We start from the raw sequence: 17,209 nt of genomic DNA, 5'->3' as shown, positions 1-17,209 counted from the left end.
GAATGCTAAAGGAAGAATAATTTTTAGGTCTTGCCAAGTTTATTATGAGGAGGCAACTATTATTATCTTGTTAGAGTGCTTTGTGGAATGTTCTCTTATTTCAGGTTTACAGCAGTTGTAGTGTCAAACCCTTTATCTTATTCCCAGCTGTAATCAGACAGATTGGCCAAGGCAGGTAGGCCATGAAATGGAGGATTGGTGGCCCTAATAGGAAAGGAAAGAGTAAGATTGATATGGTCAATACTGATGATTATTGCAGGTCTTGATGTACTTAGGCCATATATCCATAAGACATAGGAGCAGAATTTGCCCATTTATCCCATTGCTGCACCATTCAATCATGACCAATCCTTTTTTCCCCCTCCTCAGACCCACTCCCTGGCCTGCTCCCCATAGCCTTTGTATAATGTAGCCAATCAAAAACCTATCAATCTCCGCCTTAAATACACCCAATGACCTGGCCTCCACGGCTGCCTGTGTAAACAAATTACACAAATTCATCACCCTCTGGTTAAAGAAGTTTCTCCGCATCTCTGCTTTGAATGGATACCCCTTTATCCTGAGGCTGTGCCTTCTTGTCCTAGACTTCCCCACCATGGGAAACATCCTTTCCACATCTACGTTGACTAGGCCTTTCAACATTCGAAAGGTTTCAATGAGATCCACCCCCAACCTTCTAAATTCCAGCGAGTACAGGCCCAGAGCCATCAAACGTTCCTCATATGATAACCCTTTCATTCCCAGAATCATCCTTGTGAACCTCCTCTGAACCCTGTCTAATGCCAGCACATCTTTTCTTAAATAAGGAGCCCAAAGCTGTTCACAATACTCAGGTAAGGCTTCACTAGTGCCTTATAAAGACTCAGCATCACATCCCTGCTCTTATATTTGTTACCTCTTGAAATGAATGCTAACATTACATTTGCCTTCCTCACCACTGACTCAACCTGCAAGTTAACCTTTATGGTGTTCTGCATGACGGCTCCCAAGTCCCTTTGCCTCTCAGATTTTTGGATTTTCTCCCCGTTTAGAAAATAGTCTGCACATTTATTTCTATTACCAAAGTACATGACCATGCATTTGCCAACATTGTATTGCATTTGCCACTTTCTTGCACATTCCCCATATTTGTTGAAGTCCTTATGTTGCCTTCCTCTTTCCTCAACACTACCTGCCCTGCCACCAATCTTTGTATCATCTGCAAACTTGGCAACAAAACCATCTATTCCATCATCTAAATCATTGATATACAACATAAAACAAAGTGGTCCCAACACAGACCACTGCAGCCAACCAGAAAAGGATCCTTTTATTCCCACCTACTGCCTTCTACCAATCAACCAATGCTCTAACTATGCTAGTATCTTTCCTGTGATACCATGGTAAGCAGTCTCACCTTGTGCACCTTGTCAAAGTATTTCTGAAAATCCAAATATACAACATCCACTGCATCCCTTTTATCTAAACACAAAATATTCTGCAGATGCTGGGGTCAAAGCAACACACACAAAACGCTGGAGGAACTCAGCAGGTCGAGCAGCATCTATGGAAACGAACAGTCAACGTTTCAGGCTGAGACCCTTCGTTAGGTCCTATAATTTCCTTTCTGCTGCCTCACTCCCTTCTTAAAGAGTGGAGAGACATTTGTAATTTTCTAGTCCTGTGGAACCATGCCAGAGTCCAGTGATCCTTGAAAGATCATTGCTAATGTCTCCACAATCTCTACCGCTACCTCTTTCAGAATCCTAGGGTGCAGTTCATTTGGTCCAGGTGACTTGTGCACCTTTAGGTCTTTCAGCTTTTTGAGCACCTTCCCAACTGCACTCACTTCTCTTCCCTCACATCCTTCAACACCTGGCACACCGCTAGTGTCTTCCATAGTGAAGGCTGATGCAAAATACTCATTTAGTTCACCTGTCATTTCCTTGTTCCCCGTTATTATTTCCCTGGCCTCATTTTCTAGCCATCCTATATCCACTCTCATCTCTCTTTTATTGTTTACATCCACCTTGATATTGTTTGCTAGCTTACTTTCATATTTCATCTTTTCCCTACTAATGATGCTTTTAGTTGCTTTCTATAGACTTTTAAAAGCTTCCCAGTCCTTTAAGTTCCTCGGGGTCAATATCACAAATGACCTGACTTGGTCCAACCAAGCAGAGTCCACTGCCAAGAAGGCCCACCTGCACCTTTACCTCCTGAGAAAACTGAAGATATTTGGCCTGTCCCCTAAAACCCTCACTAACTTTTATAGATGCACAGTAGAAAGTGTTCTTCTAGGGTGCATCACAACCTGGTATGGAAGTTGTCCTGTCCAAGACCGGAAGAAGCTGCAGAAGATCATCAACGCGGCGCAGCACATCACACAAACCAATCTTCCGTCCTTGGACTCACTTTACACCGCATGCTGTCGAAGCAGTGCTGCCAGGATAATCAAGGACACGACCCACCCAGCCAACAGGCTTTTCGTCCCTCTTCCCTCCGGGAGGAGGCTCAGGAGCTTGAAGACTCGTACAGCCAGATTTGGGAACAGCTTCTTTCCAACTGTATAAGACTGCCGAACGGATCCTGACCCGGATCTGGGCCGTACCCTCCAAATATCCGGACCTGCCTCTCAGTTTTTTTGCACTACCTTACTTTCCATTTTTCTATTTTCTATTTATGATTTATAATTTAAATTTTTAATATTTACTATCGATTTGTAATCCAGGGAGCGGGAAGCACAGAATCAAATATCGCTGTGATGATTGTACGTCCTGGTATCAATTGTTTGACGACTATAAAGTATGAAGTATATTCCTGCTAATTTTTGCTTTGTTGTATACCTCTCTTTTGCTTTTACATTAGCTTTGATTTCCGTTGTCAGCCACAGTTGTACTATTTTTGATTTGAATACAGTATTTCTTTGTTTCTATCGTGCATCTTCCTCATTTTCCCCAGAAGCTCAAGCTGTTGGTGCTCTGCTGTCATCCTTGTCAGCATCTCCTTCCAATTTACTTTGGCCAACTCCTCTCTCATATCACTGTAATTTCATTTACTCCACTGAAATACTGCTCTGTCAGACTTTACTTTCTCCCTATCAAATTTCAAGTTGAACTCAATCATATTGTGATCACTATCTCCTAAGGGTCCCTTTACTTTAAGCTCCTTTATCATCTCTAGTTCATTACGTAATACCCAATCCAGTGTAGCTGAACCCCTAGGTAGCTCAGTGATGAGCTGCTCTAAAAAAACATCTCATTGGCATTCAACAAATTCACTCTGTCCATTACCAACCTGATTTTCCCATGTTAAAATCTCCCATGAGTATCATAACATTAACCTTTTGACATGCCTTTTCTATTGCTTGTTGTAATCTGTAGTCCTAACCCTAACACTAACCCACATCCCAACTACTGTTAGAGGCCTGTATGTAACTGTCATCAGGGCCCTTTTACCTTTGCAGTTTCTTAAGTCAACCCACAAGGATCTTCCGATCCTATGTCACATCTTTCTAATGATTTGATACTACTTTGCCAGCAGAGCCACGCCACTGCCTCTGCCTACCTTTCTGTCACTCCAATACAATGTGTAACCTTGGACATTCAGCTCCCAACTGCAACAAAATCATCCACCTTATTTCTTATACTCCGTGCATTGAGATTTAACACTTTGAGTACTGTTTTTGATTCTGCATCCCTAATGCACTGATATTCATCCTGCTGGCTGCAATTTTGTCCTGTCATCTGCTTGCCCTTCCTGAGATTCTGATTGCATGCTATCTTTGCTTTTTTTTTTAACCATCTGTCCTATCCGGAGTCCCTTCACACTGGTTCCCATCCCCTTGCCTAACTCTAAGTTCTCTCTTCAGGACCTCTTTGCTTTTCCTTCCTGTGTCATTGTTCCCTGTATGTACCAAGACATCTGGCTGCACTCCCTCCACCTCCAAAATGCTGTGGACATGATCTGAGATGTCCCTGACCCTGGCACCTGGGAGGCAACATACCGTCTGGGTGTCCCCTTCAAGTCCACAGAGTCTCCTGTCTGCCCCTCTGACTACTGAGTCCCCTATCACTAACCTTTTCCTCTTCTCCTTCTTTTCCTCTGCGCTATGGACCCATGCTCAGTGCCAGTAACCTGGTCTCCATTGCATTCCTCGGGAGGTCATCCCCCACAGCAGTATACTTAATATTAAGGGGAATAGCCACAGGGGCACCCTGTGGTAACTGTCGATTCACCATCCCATTCCTCCTCCTGACAGCCACCCAGCTACCCAACTCCTGTAACTTAGGGGTGACTACTTCGCTATAATTCTGATCGATGATCTGCTCACTCTCCAAGCTGAAGGACATTCAGCTGCTGCTCCAGATCATTAACATAGTCTTCAAGGAGATGTAGCTGGATGCACTTCACACACTTGGGAGTGAAGAGGGGTAGAGAATGGAAGTGTGACAGAGAAATAGGTGAAATTGCTAATTGGGAGCTATGTAGTAGTACACATACTGTATTTCCTGGATTCAGCAGTGCACATTTCCCTGAAATTGATAATTTTCCCAGGTCCTGAGAAATGTTGCTGATTAGGGTTAAGTTCAGATTTCTGGGGCATGTGGTATCACAGTCTGCAGTAGAGTTGGTTGTCAAACCTCAGATCTACTTTCTCCACCCTGGCCTGTATTTTAATAAAACTAGAAATGGGCTAGGTGAATTCCAATTTCAGTTTTTTTTCATATTTTTACATACTTCCTGACTCGAGTAGTTTTAGAGTTTTGCTACCTCTGTTTCTGATGGCTGTGTTTTTCACAGTGCATAGACAATGATTATAGTTCAATAAAAAATAATTTGTTCATCTATATAAAGCAGCTTTGCAACTGCCAATTTGCAGTTAGGAATTTTGAACTTTCTGGTCATCAGGTTCTTTCATTCTAAAATTAACTTTATTGTGATTGACAGAGAGAAGTCTGAGAGAAGAAGTATTAACAGTGTGGGTCAGTCAGCAGTTTCTACTGCTGGAATTGCAAGGGTGACACCAACAAGTCATTTTGGTCCAATTCATTCCATCCGCTGCAACCCTGCTACAGGTAATTATCAAAAAAGTCATCGTAAAATCTGCATTTAATTAATAAAACAAGAACCTTCAACGATATACTAGGATAGACTTTCTTGTGTTTTATACTGTCACCTCATTATGTTAACTGTGAAGCTAACTGTGAGGGAATGCTGTTTTTTGGTAGTCACTATTATACATGGGTATTCTAGCAAGATTAGCTGGCTGGTGGCATAGCGGCAGCAGCGCTGGACTTCGGAGTGAAGGCTCCTGAGTTTGAATCTAGCCGGCTCCCTTGCACGCTTTCCATCCATGCTGGGTTGAGCATCAAGCTAGCAACTCGGCCTCGTAAAACTAAGAAAGCCTACTAAAAAAAAATGCCATCATGATGGCATCCTGATGACTCCACTCGGAGTTAAGGGCTTTCTCCTTCTTCATTCCAGCAGGATAGCCTACACCCAATTTTATATGTCCTTGCTGTCTAACTCATTCACTATTGTGGACATCTTGTAACTATTATCCCATTTAAGTTGAACTATTTGTTTTACAGAGTTATTTTAATTAATAATTATTCCATAGAATCCTCAAGCACCATTAAGTACTTATACTAATTATGATTTGTTTAAAAAAACACAAACACAATACATGGGAAACTATTCTACCTATGTTTGTGGAAAACTTCACTGCACTTCAGATTTATTCCTTAACAAATGGTACAAATGTCAGTTTTTCTTTTCTCTGCTAATTGGAGGGAAAATAGTAGCCAAAATTGTGTCACGGCACAATTTTGTTACTTATACAGTTTTATATTTTGATAGCTGCTGATTTGAAATAAGTCGTAAAGCTGATTTTTTTTTTCACGACCATTAACTTATCAAAATGTATATTAGTAAGTAACTTTACTTTGATTCAATACGGATGTCCAACAAAGTTGATTATTTCCACAATTTTAAATAGGTGCTTTGTGTAATTTCCTTTTTGATGTCTTTAATTTTAATATTTAAAACGTACTTGTGTTTTTTATCTTCTGTTTCCTCACAGAGCTCCGAATGGAGGTCGAACAGCACAATCGTGCAGCAGCAAAAGATAGTGGATCTTCCTCTGAATATTCAAGTTCACCGTCAAGTCCAATAGGAATTCAGGGAAGGGAGGAGAGTTCAGATAGTGCAGATGAAACTGAAAGAAGTAAGTTTATTGAAGTTAAAAAGGGAAAATAATTACATTTATTATTGGTTGAAAAATTCCTTCAAATCCAACCTGCTGCCCAGAATTCCCTCCCTTTGTCCAAAACTTCCCGAGGCATTAATGGTTAATATCTAGCAGTTCCCTTTTTTCTCCAGCTGTGTCATATTGGATGTAACACAAGTAAATCCTATAATTAGCAAAACTAATGTGTGAGGATCCTGACACAAAAATATAAACTTGAACACAGCCAAGAAATATTGATGACTGTGGAAAATATGCATGATTAATTTGGTAAACTTATTTGGAAAGCAAATATATGTCATTTGGGAGTGAATAAGAAAATTTAATTATTTTTCATTAGTAACTGTTGTACATTAAATGCAAGGCAATTGAAATTTCATTATTAAATAGCTATTCACGGTTGCTCCTCAAAGTTTCTATGTGAAAAGTTTGGACCCCTGAGATCATTTGATACCAACAATTAAACTTAGGAAACAAATTTCTCCACACCATCTTCTTTGTATTAAAATTGTTTTGTATTTACATAGAAACATAGAAAATAGGTGCAGGAGTAGGCCATTCGGCCCTTCGAGCCTGCACCGCCGTTCAGTATGATCATGGCTGATCATCCAACTCAGAACCCTGTACCTGCCTTCTCTCCATACCCCCGATCCCTTTAGCCACAAGGGCCATATCTAACTCCCTCTTAAATATAGCCAGTGAACTGGCCTCAACTGTTTCCTGTGGCAGAGAATTCCACAGATTCACCACTCCCTGTGTGAAGAGGTGTTCCCTCATCTCGGTCCTAAAAGGCTTCCCTTTTATCCTTAAACTGTGACCCTTCGTTCTGGACTTCCCCAACATCGGGAACAATCTTCCTGCATCTAGCCTATCCAATCCCGCTAGAATTTTATACGTTTCAATAAGATCCCCCCTCAATCTTCTAAATTCCAGCGAGTATAAGCCTAGTCAATCCAGTCTTTCATCGTATGAAAGTCCTGCCATCCCAGGAATCAAGCTGGTGAACCTTCTTTGTACTCCCTCTATGGCAAGAATGTCTTTCCTCAGATTAGGGGACCAAAACTGCACACAATACTCCAGGTGTGGTCTTACCAAGGCCTTGTACAACTGCAGTAGTACCTTGCTGCTCCTGTATTCGAATCCTCTTGATATGAATGCCAGCATAACATTCACCTTTTTCACCGCCTGCTGTACCTGCATGCCCACTTTCAATGACTGGTGTACAATGACACCCAGGTCTCTTTGCACCTCCCCTTTTCCTAATCGGCCACCATTCAGATAATAATCTGTTTTCCTGTTCTTGCCACCAAAGTGGATAACCTCACATTTATCCACATTAAATTACATCTGCCATGAATTTGCCCACTCACCTAACCTGTCCAAGTCACCCTGCATCCTCTTAGCATCCTCCTCACAGCTAACACTGCCGCCCAGCTTCGTGTCGTCTGCAAGCTTGGAGATGCTGCATTTAATTCCCTCGTCTAATTCATTAATATATTTTGTAAACAACTGGGGTCCCAGCACTGAGCCTTGCGGTACCCCACTAGTCACTGCCTGCCATTCTGAAAAGGTCCCATTTATTCCCACTCTTTGCTTCCTGTCTGCCAACCAATCCTCTATCCACATTAATACCATACCCCCCAATACCATGTGCTTTAAGTTTGCACGCTAATCTCCTGTGTGGGACCTTGTCAAAAGCCTTTTGAAAATCCAAATATACCACATCCATTGGTTCTCTCCTATCCACTCTACTAGTTACATCCTCAAAAAATTCTATCAGATTCGTCAGACATAATTTTCCTTTCACAAGTCCATGCTGACTTTGTCTGATGATTTCACCGCTTTCCAAATGTGCTGTTATCACATCTTTGATAACTGACTCTAGCATTTTCCCCACCACCGATGTTAGGCTAACCAGTCTGTAATTCCTCGGTTTCTCTCTCCCTCCTTTTTTAAAAAGCAGGGTTACATTAGCCACCCTCCAATCCTCAGGAACAAGTCCAGAATTTAAAGAGTTTTGAAAAATTATCACTAATGCATCCACTATTTCTTGGGCTACTTCCTTAAGCATTCTGGGATGCAGAACATCTGGCCCTGGGGATTTATCTGAATTTAATCCCTTCAATTTACCTAACACCACTTCCCTACCAACATGTATTTCCCTCAGTTCCTCCATCTCACTAGACCCTTGGTCCCCTACTATTTCCTGAAGATTATTTATGTCCTCCTTAGTGAAGACAGAATCAAAGTAGTTACTCAGTTGGTCTGCCATGCCCTTGTTCCCCATGATCAATTCACATGTTTCTGACTGTAAGAGACATACATGTGTCTTAACCAATCTTTTTCTTTTCACATATCTATAAAAGCTTTTACAGTCAGTTTTTATGTTCTCTGCCAGCTTTCTCTCATAACCTTTTTTCCCTTTCCAAATTAAGCCCTTTGTCCTCCTCTGCTGGACTCTGAATTTCTCCCAGTCCTCAGGTGTGCCGCTTTTTCTGGCTAATTTGTATGTTTCTTCTTTGGAATTGATACTATCCCTAATTTCCCTTGTTAGCCATGGGTGCACTACCTACCCTGGTTTATTCTTTTGCCAAACTGGGATGAACAATTATTGTAGTTCATCCATGTGATCTTTAAATGCTTGCCATTGCATATGCACCGTCAACCCTTTAGGTATCATTTGCCAGTCTATCTTAGCTAATTCACATCTCGTACCTTCAAAGTTACCCTTCTTTAAGTTCAGAACCTTTGTTTCTGAATTAACTATGTCACTCACCATCTTAATGAAGAATTCCACCATATTATGGTCACTCTTACCCAAGGGGCCTCTCACGACAAGATTGCTAACTAACCCTTCCTCATTGCTCAATACCCAGTCTAGAATGGCCTGCTCTCTAGTTGGCTCCTCGACACATTGATTTAGAAAACCATCCCTCATACACTCCAAGAAATCCTCTTCCTCAGCACCCTTACCAATTTGGTTCACCCAATCTATATGTAGATTGAAGTCACCCATTATAACTGCTGTTCCTTTATTGCACGCAATTCTAATTTCCTGTTTAATGCCATCCCCAACCTCACTACTAAATGTTAGGTGGCCTGTACACAACTCCCACCAGCGTTTTCTGCCCCTTAGTGTTATGCAGCTCTACCCATATCAATTCCACATCCTGTCGGCTAATGTCCTTCCTTTCTATTGCGTTAATCTCCTCTCTAACCAGCAATGCTACCCCACCTCCTTTTCTTTCATGTCTATCCCTCCTGAATATTGAATATCCCTGAATGTTGAGCTCCCATCCTTGGTCATCCTGGAGCCATGTGTCTGTGATCCTAACTATATCATATTCATTAATAACTATCTGCACTTTCAATTCATCCACCTTGTTACGAATGCTCCTTGCATTGACACACAAAGCCTTCAGGCTCGCTTTTACATCACTCTTAGGCCTTATACAATTATGCTGAAAAGTGGCCCTTTTTGATTTTTGTCCTGGATTTGCCTGCCTGCCACTTTTACTTTTCACCTTGCTACTTTTTGCTTCTACCCTCATTTTACACCCCTCTGTCTCTCTGCACTTGTTCCCATCCCCCTGCCACATTAGTTTAAATCCTCCTGAACAACAGTAGCAAACACTCCCCCTAGGACATGGGTTCCAGTCCAGCCCAGGTGCAGACCGTCTTGTTTGTACCGGTCCCACCTCCTCCAGGATTGGTTCCAATGCCCCAGAAATTTGAATCCCTCCCCTTTGCACCATTTTTTAAGCTGTGTATTCATCTGATATATCCTCCTATTTCTACTCTGACTAGCACGTGGCACTGGTAGTAATCCAGAGATTATTACCTCTGTGGTCCTAGTTTTTAGTTTATCTCCTAACTCCCTAAATTCACCTTGTAGGACCTCATCCCGTTTTTTACCTATATTGTTGGTACCTATGTGCACCACGACCACTGGCTGTTTACCCTCCCGCTCCAGAATGTCCTGCAGCCACTCAGAGACATCCTTGGCCCTTGCACGAGGGAGGCAACGTACCCTTCTGGAATCTCGTTTGCGTCTGCAGAAATCCCCAGCTATTCCCCTTACAATCGAATCCCCTATCACTATAGCTCTCCCACTCCTTTTCCTTCCCTCCTGTGCCACAGAGCCACCCATGGTGCCATGAACTCGGCTGCTGCTGCCATCCCCTGATGAGACATCTCCCCGAACAGTATCCAAAACAGTATATCTGTTTAGGAGGGAGATGACCTCAGGGGACTCCTGCACTACCTGTCTACTGCTACGCTGTTTAGTGGCCACCCATTCCCTTTCTGCCTTTGTAGCATTTACCTGCGGTGTGGCGAACTCACTGAATGTGCTATTCACGACTTTCTCAGCATCGCGGATGCTCCAGTATGAATCCAGTCACTCAATGTGGTTTGCCAGGAGCTGCAGCTGGACACATTTCCTGCACACATAGTCATCAGGGACACTGGAAGTATCCCTGATTTCCCACACACTACAGGCTGAACAAACCACGGGGCCGATCTCAGCTGTCATGACCTACCCAATACGCTACAGCCTTGCCGCCTTCCTTCCTTACCCCTAATGTAACTGTGAAAATCACGTAACAAGCAAAACCTTTAAGTGACAAGTTTCAAAGAACAGCATGATCTGAATAATTGTTGATTTCAGCACAATATTCCTGTTGAAGTATTGCAAGTTTTCACTGTTGGTAAAGTACAATACAGCTGGAGTGATGTTTGATGGAAGATCTTAAAGGGACATATCACTAACTAGCAGCACTCTCAGGATGTTGCAAATGAATGGTTGCTGCATTGTGCATGGTGAGAGGTGAGTGAGAGTATGCTGCCAGGATATCAAAATAAAAGCGCATGCGTTGAAGAACAATGCTCGCAGGAGGAATGTCCTTCATATAGGAGAGATACATAAATATCTTTGAAAAAGTATAACCAGGCACTCCTGGCAGGTGTTTACCGTAGGGATATAAGTGCAACCAGTACACACCTGCTCTTTGATGAAGTCTGTGTGTACTTGCACTCCCTGTTTCTGTGGGCTGAAAGGAAACTAGATAAAGATGCAATTTAGATGAGCTCGCTGTTTCAGCAGTGAAAAACAAACTGATATGTGGAAGAAACTTACAATAGCAGCCTGGGATAATTCTGAGGTTATGAAGCTGAAAGTAACTGAGGTCTCAACTGTCTTTGACAAAGCCATTGAGAAGTGAGGCTTTATTATTCAAGGTTAGTATTCAAGGACTCGGCAGCTAACCTCGATGAGTATGCCTCATCTGTCACGGACTTTACTTGGAAATGCACAGAGGACTGTGCAAGACGATCCGGGTATTCCCTAGTCGGAAACCTTGGATGAATTATGAGGTCAAGTCCCTTTTGAAGGCTAGAGCTGCGGCTTTTAGGTCCGGGGATACCAGTTGCTACACGGAATCCAGGCAGGCATGAACTCCGGAAAGCCATTAAGGGTGCCAAGAGGCAATATCGAGCCAAGTTGGAAGCCCAGGCTAACCAGAGGGATGCCAGTAGACTATGGCAGGGTCTAAATGAGATCACTGGGTGCAAAGAAAAGGCTGGGAATATCAATAACTGTGGCACTTCTCTTCCTGACGAACTTAACGTATTCTACGCAAGATTCGAACAGAAGAGGAGCGTCCCTCTCCCTCTAGATGGACCTGGTGGCATCGAGATTCATCATTACGGAGGAGGACGTTAGAAGGGCCTTCCTGAAGATAGATCCAAGGAAGGCGACAGGCCCAGATGGCGTCCCGGGACGGGTTCTCTGGGCCTGTGCAAGCGAGCTAGCTGGAGTGTTTGCTGACATCTTCAACTGCTCCTTGCTTCAGTCTAAGATCCCCTCGTGTTTTAAGAAGGCAACGATAATCCCAGTGCCAAAGAAGAGCAAGGTGGCATGCCTGAATGACTATTGACCTGTGGCTCTGACATCAATTGCTATGAAGTGCTTCGAGCGATTGGTTATGGCACACATCAACCACAGCCTACCAGTCAACCTCGACACTTTGCAATTCACCTACTGGAGCAACTGGTCAACGGCAGATGCCATCCCTCTGGCCCTACATTCCTCCTTAGAACACCTGGAGAATAAAGACGCATACGTAAGGCTCCTTTTCATTGACTACAGCTCTGCCTTTAATACCATCATTCCAAATAAACGGATTCCTAAGCTCCGGAACCTGGGCCTTAGCACTCAGATCTGCAGCTGGATCTTCAACTTCCTCACAGACAGGACCCAGGCTGTAAAAATAGGGGACAAGCTCTCCTCTACAATCACTCTGAGCACCGGTGCCCCACCAGGCTGTGTACTCAGCCCCCTGCTGTACTCACGGTACGCCCATGATTGTGTAGCCAAGCTTCCATCAAACTAAATATATAAATTTGCTGATGACACAACAATTGTAAGCCGTATCTCGGGTAATGATGAGTTTGAGTACAGAGAGGAAATTAGGAACCTGGTGGCATGGTGTGAAGACAATAACCTATCCCTCAACATCAGCAAGACGAAGGAATTAATTGTTGACTTCAGGAGGAGTAGTGGACCGCACGACCCAATTTACATCGGTGGTGCGCAAGTGGAACAGGTCAAAAGCTTTAAGTTCCTCGGGGTCAATATCACAAATGGCCTGACTTGGTCCAGCCAAGCAGAGTTCACTGCCAAGAAGGCCCACCACCGCCTTTACTTCCTGAGAAAACTAAAGAAATTTGGCCTGTCCCCTAAAACCCTCACTAATTTTTATAGATGCACCGTAGAAAGCATCCTTCTAGTGTGCATCACAACCTGGTATGGAAGTTGTCCTGTCCAAGACCGGAAGAAGCTGCAGAAGATCATCAACGCGGCGCAGCACATCACACAAACCAATCTTCCGTCCTTGGACTCACTTTACACCGCATGCTGTCGGAGCAGTGCTGCCAGGATAATCAAGGACACTACCCACCCAGCCAACAGGCTTTTCGTCCCTCTTCCCTCCGGGAGAAGGCTCAGGAACTTGAAGACTCGTACGGCCAGATTTGGGAACAGCTTCTTTCCAACTGTGATAAGACTGCTGAACGGATCCTGACCCGGATCTGGGCCGTACCCTCCAAATATCCGGACCTGCCTCTCGGTTTTTTTGCGGTACCTTACTTTCCATTTTTCTATTTTCTATTTATGATTTAAAATTTATATTTTTTATAATTACTATTGATTTGTAATCCAGGGAGCGGGAAGCGCAGAATCAAATATCGCTGTGATGATTGTATGTTCTAGTATCAATTGTTTGGTGACAATAAAGTATAAAGTGAAGTAAAGTAAAAGCAAACATAAGGCAGGAACTTCTTCTGACAAATGTGTTTTGAAGAGGAATGGGAGATTTAAGGAGGAAATATGAGAAGCTGTGGTGTACTTAACCAAAATCACACCGGCCACTGGTCATAGAGTTATATAGCACAGTATTAGAAGCATTGGCCCAACTCATCCATGCTGGCCAGCTTGTCTACCAGAGCTAGTTTTGTTTTCTTGCATTTGGACAATATTATGGTGAGGTGATAGGATTTCCAATTAATTATCAGATGACTACTGGAGGACTAGTTATATAATGTTGCAGAGCTAGGTAAGATTAGAATTTGGAAGGCTAAATGTGTGATGCATAAGAATATAAAATGTCTCGGTGTTGCATAATAATAACCTGATAGTAATGGATCAACATATAAGTGAATGGAATGGTGCAAATTAAGACATGGGCAGCAGTGTTCTTGAAGTTTATGGAAGGTAAATGAGTGAGGGTGGTTCTGCTGAAAGGTCTTGGCCTGAAGTCTCAACTGTACTCTTTTCCATAGATGCTGCCTTGCCAACTGAGTTCTTCCAGCATTTTGTGTGTGTTGCTTGGATTTCCAGCATCTACAGATTTTCTCGTTTGTGAAGAAGGGCAGTAGTTTGTTGTGTTTGTCTTATCCACAAATAAAAATGTATGGATGACAGTTTCAGTGGCTATGAATGAGTGGAGTAAAAAATAGTATTGGTCAAGTTTGAAACAGTTTGGTTTACTTTAGACAGTCAGCAGGAAGAAGGTTGGAATTACTGGTTAGGAAAATTAGTTTATGCCAGGGTTTAATTTAGTCTTCTGACTAAGAAGGAACTTCCATTCATTGGTTCCATAATTTAGAAAAAGTGAAAGGTTTAAGGGAGGGGATGATCTGACAGTGGTCGCGTTTTTGGTTAATGTTGTTACAGAGTAGCATACCAAGTAAAACCAGTTAATCAATACAGAGGATAGAGAAAATAGAAGGGTAATCTACAACTGAGTGAATTTTTCAGGTAACTCTGTGCTCCTTTATATCTCCCGTTTTCTTTCTGGTCCCTGCCCAACTCTCCTGACCCCATCACCCAGTTTCATTCTCCTCCTCCAGCTGAGGGTAGCAGACACCAACAGAATCAACAAACTCATTCGTAAGGCCAGTGATGTCGTGGGGATGGAACTGGACTCTCTCATGGTGGTGTCTGAAAAGAGGATGCTGTCTAAGTTGCATGCCATCTTGGTCAATGTCTCCCATCCACTACATAATGTACTGGGTGGGCACAGGAGTACATTCAACCAGAGACTCATTCCACCGAGATGCAACACAGAGCGTCATAGGAAGTCATTCCTGCCTGTGGCCATCAAACTTTACAACTCCTCCCTTGGAGGGTCAGACACCCTGAGCCAATAGGCTGGTCCTGGACTTATTTCCTGGCATAATTTACATATTACTATTTAACTATTTATGGTTTTATTACTATTTATTATTTATGGTGCAACTGTGACGAAAACCAATTTACCCCAGGATCAATAAAGTATGACTATGACTATGACTATGATATCATCTGCCTATCACCCATATACTACACATTCTTGTTCTCCTATCCTCTCCACCACATGCTTCATCTGTCCGTTGTCTCTCTGCTTATCACCTTCTTCCTCTGTCTTTATCACTAACTTTCCTTCCCCCATTTAGTGCCAGCCAGGCCCTACCACACCCCTGCCTCTAACCTCCCTATACTGGCTATTTCCCTGAGGCAGGATCACAACCCAAGACATCAACAATTCGTCTACCTCCACAGATCCTACTTGAACCATAGTTCCATCACTAGTTTTAGCTCATGAAAATAGAAAGCACATTTTTACAATTCAAAATAGACTGTTAGCAAAAGGAACCACAGTGGATTCTGGTTAATTGGGACACATTGGGACCAGTACATTTTGGCTAATTAAGCGGCTGCCCCAATTAGCTGAAGTTTCATGGATATATATATAAAAGGTATAAAAAAGACAAAATGCTGTTGAACTGAGTGACAGTTTATGAATTTAAATGAAATACAGAACAAATTATAACACTACCAATAACTCTACAGTATTATAAAACTGTATTAGTTCCTAATAGTTATTGATAACTGTAAATGAATAAAATTGGTGCATGCCTAGTGCAAATAACAGACTGCCTTCATACAATGTTTTAGATGATTGCATCTTCCAAATTTTTATTTTCATTATAACATTCAAGATTCTTAACTTGTTGAAGTCGTCAAATCATTTCATTTTTACTCCCAGCCGCTTCTGGCACCTCCAAGCTTGAGTGCTTGAAACGGCGGTGAGCAAAACAGTTCTGAATTGTCTTACTGCTTATTTGTATTTTGAACGCTGATCTCTCTAAGCACGGTATAATGTCTTAATGGCCATGCAAGTGAGTGTGCCTGACTCTAGTTAGAAACTGTTTAGCAACAGCCTCCTGTCCCAATTAAGTGGCATAGTGTCCCAAATAAACAAAGGGAATCCAGACTATTTTCTCAGTTTGGCTGCCCCAAATAACTAATGGCTCAATTAACTCAAATCCATTGTATTTCATTGTCAAAAATTCATGTGTGGAATTTAATGATTTCATTTTGTTATGTACTTTGGCTATCAATATCAAATTTCCATAAAAATATTATTGCAATGTTCAAAGGACTGTTAGCCTGAATGATTTTTTAAATTCTTTCACAGCCATGGGTCGGGGACATCACAAGTGGTGCTGGCATTTATTTATTTTTTATCTCTAGTTGCCCCTGAATTGAGGAGGTAGTCACAATTCAATGATATTGGTGGGTCTGAAGCCAGATTGGGTAAGGATATCAGCTTTACTTACCAAAGATACTAGTAAATGAGATGATCTGCATTTTTAGCTGATCTACAGTTGTGGATCAATCACTAAGTTGGGATGGAGGGTGTGAAATGGTTACATTTTTTCTATCAACACACACAAAAAATGCTGGTGAAAGCAGCAGGCCAGGCAGCATCTATAGGAAGAGGTACAGTTGACGTTTCAGGCCGAGACCCTTCGTCAGGTCTAACTAAAAGAAGAGGTAGTAAGAGATTTGAAAGTGGGAGGGGGAGGGGGAGATCTGAAATGATAGGAGAAGACAGGAGGGGGAGGGATGGAGCTAAGAGCTGGAAAGTTGATTGGCAAAAGGGAAAGAAGGCTGGAGAAGGGAGAGGATCATGGGACGGGAAGCCTAGGGAGAAAGAAAGGGGGAGGGGAGCCCAGAGGATGGAGAGCAGGCAAGGAGCTATAGTGAGAGGGACAGAGAGAAAAAAGGGGAAAAAAGAGAGAAAAAAAGGGGGAAATAATAATAAATAAATAAATAAATAAATAAGGGGTGGGGTACGAAGGGGAGGAGGGGCATTAATGGAAGTTAGAGAAGTCGATGTTCATGCCATCAGGTTGGAGGCTACCCAGACGGAATACAAGGTGTTGTTCCTCCAACCTGAGTGTGGCTTCATCTTGACAGTAAGGGAGGCCGTGGATAGACATATCAGAATGGGAATGGGACGTGGAATTAAAATGTGTGGCCACTGGGAAATTCTGCTTTCTCTGGCGGATAGAGCGTAGGTTTTCAGCAAAACGGTCTCCCGGCCTGCGTCTGGTCTCGCCAATATATAGAAGGCTGCACCGGGAGCATCAGCC

General features: G+C 42.7%; 1 protein-coding gene across 1 annotated transcript in view; it reads left to right on the top strand.

The window, feature by feature from the left end:
• The window catches only part of zcchc14 (zinc finger, CCHC domain containing 14), a 151,634-nt gene that overhangs the window by 113,199 nt on the left and 21,226 nt on the right, over positions 1-17,209 (top strand). The window contains exons 10-11 of the mRNA XM_072279717.1: positions 4,930-5,057; positions 6,065-6,208. Of these exons, the coding sequence (XP_072135818.1) occupies positions 4,930-5,057; positions 6,065-6,208 (272 nt within the window). The remainder of the gene's footprint in view (positions 1-4,929; positions 5,058-6,064; positions 6,209-17,209) is intronic.

The sequence above is a fragment of the Mobula birostris genome, chromosome 15, assembly GCF_030028105.1.
Source record: "Mobula birostris isolate sMobBir1 chromosome 15, sMobBir1.hap1, whole genome shotgun sequence".
Taxonomy (NCBI): domain Eukaryota; kingdom Metazoa; phylum Chordata; class Chondrichthyes; order Myliobatiformes; family Myliobatidae; genus Mobula; species Mobula birostris.
The sequence above is the reverse complement of the archived record's forward strand: the minus strand, read 5'-3'. Positions and strand labels throughout refer to the sequence as shown.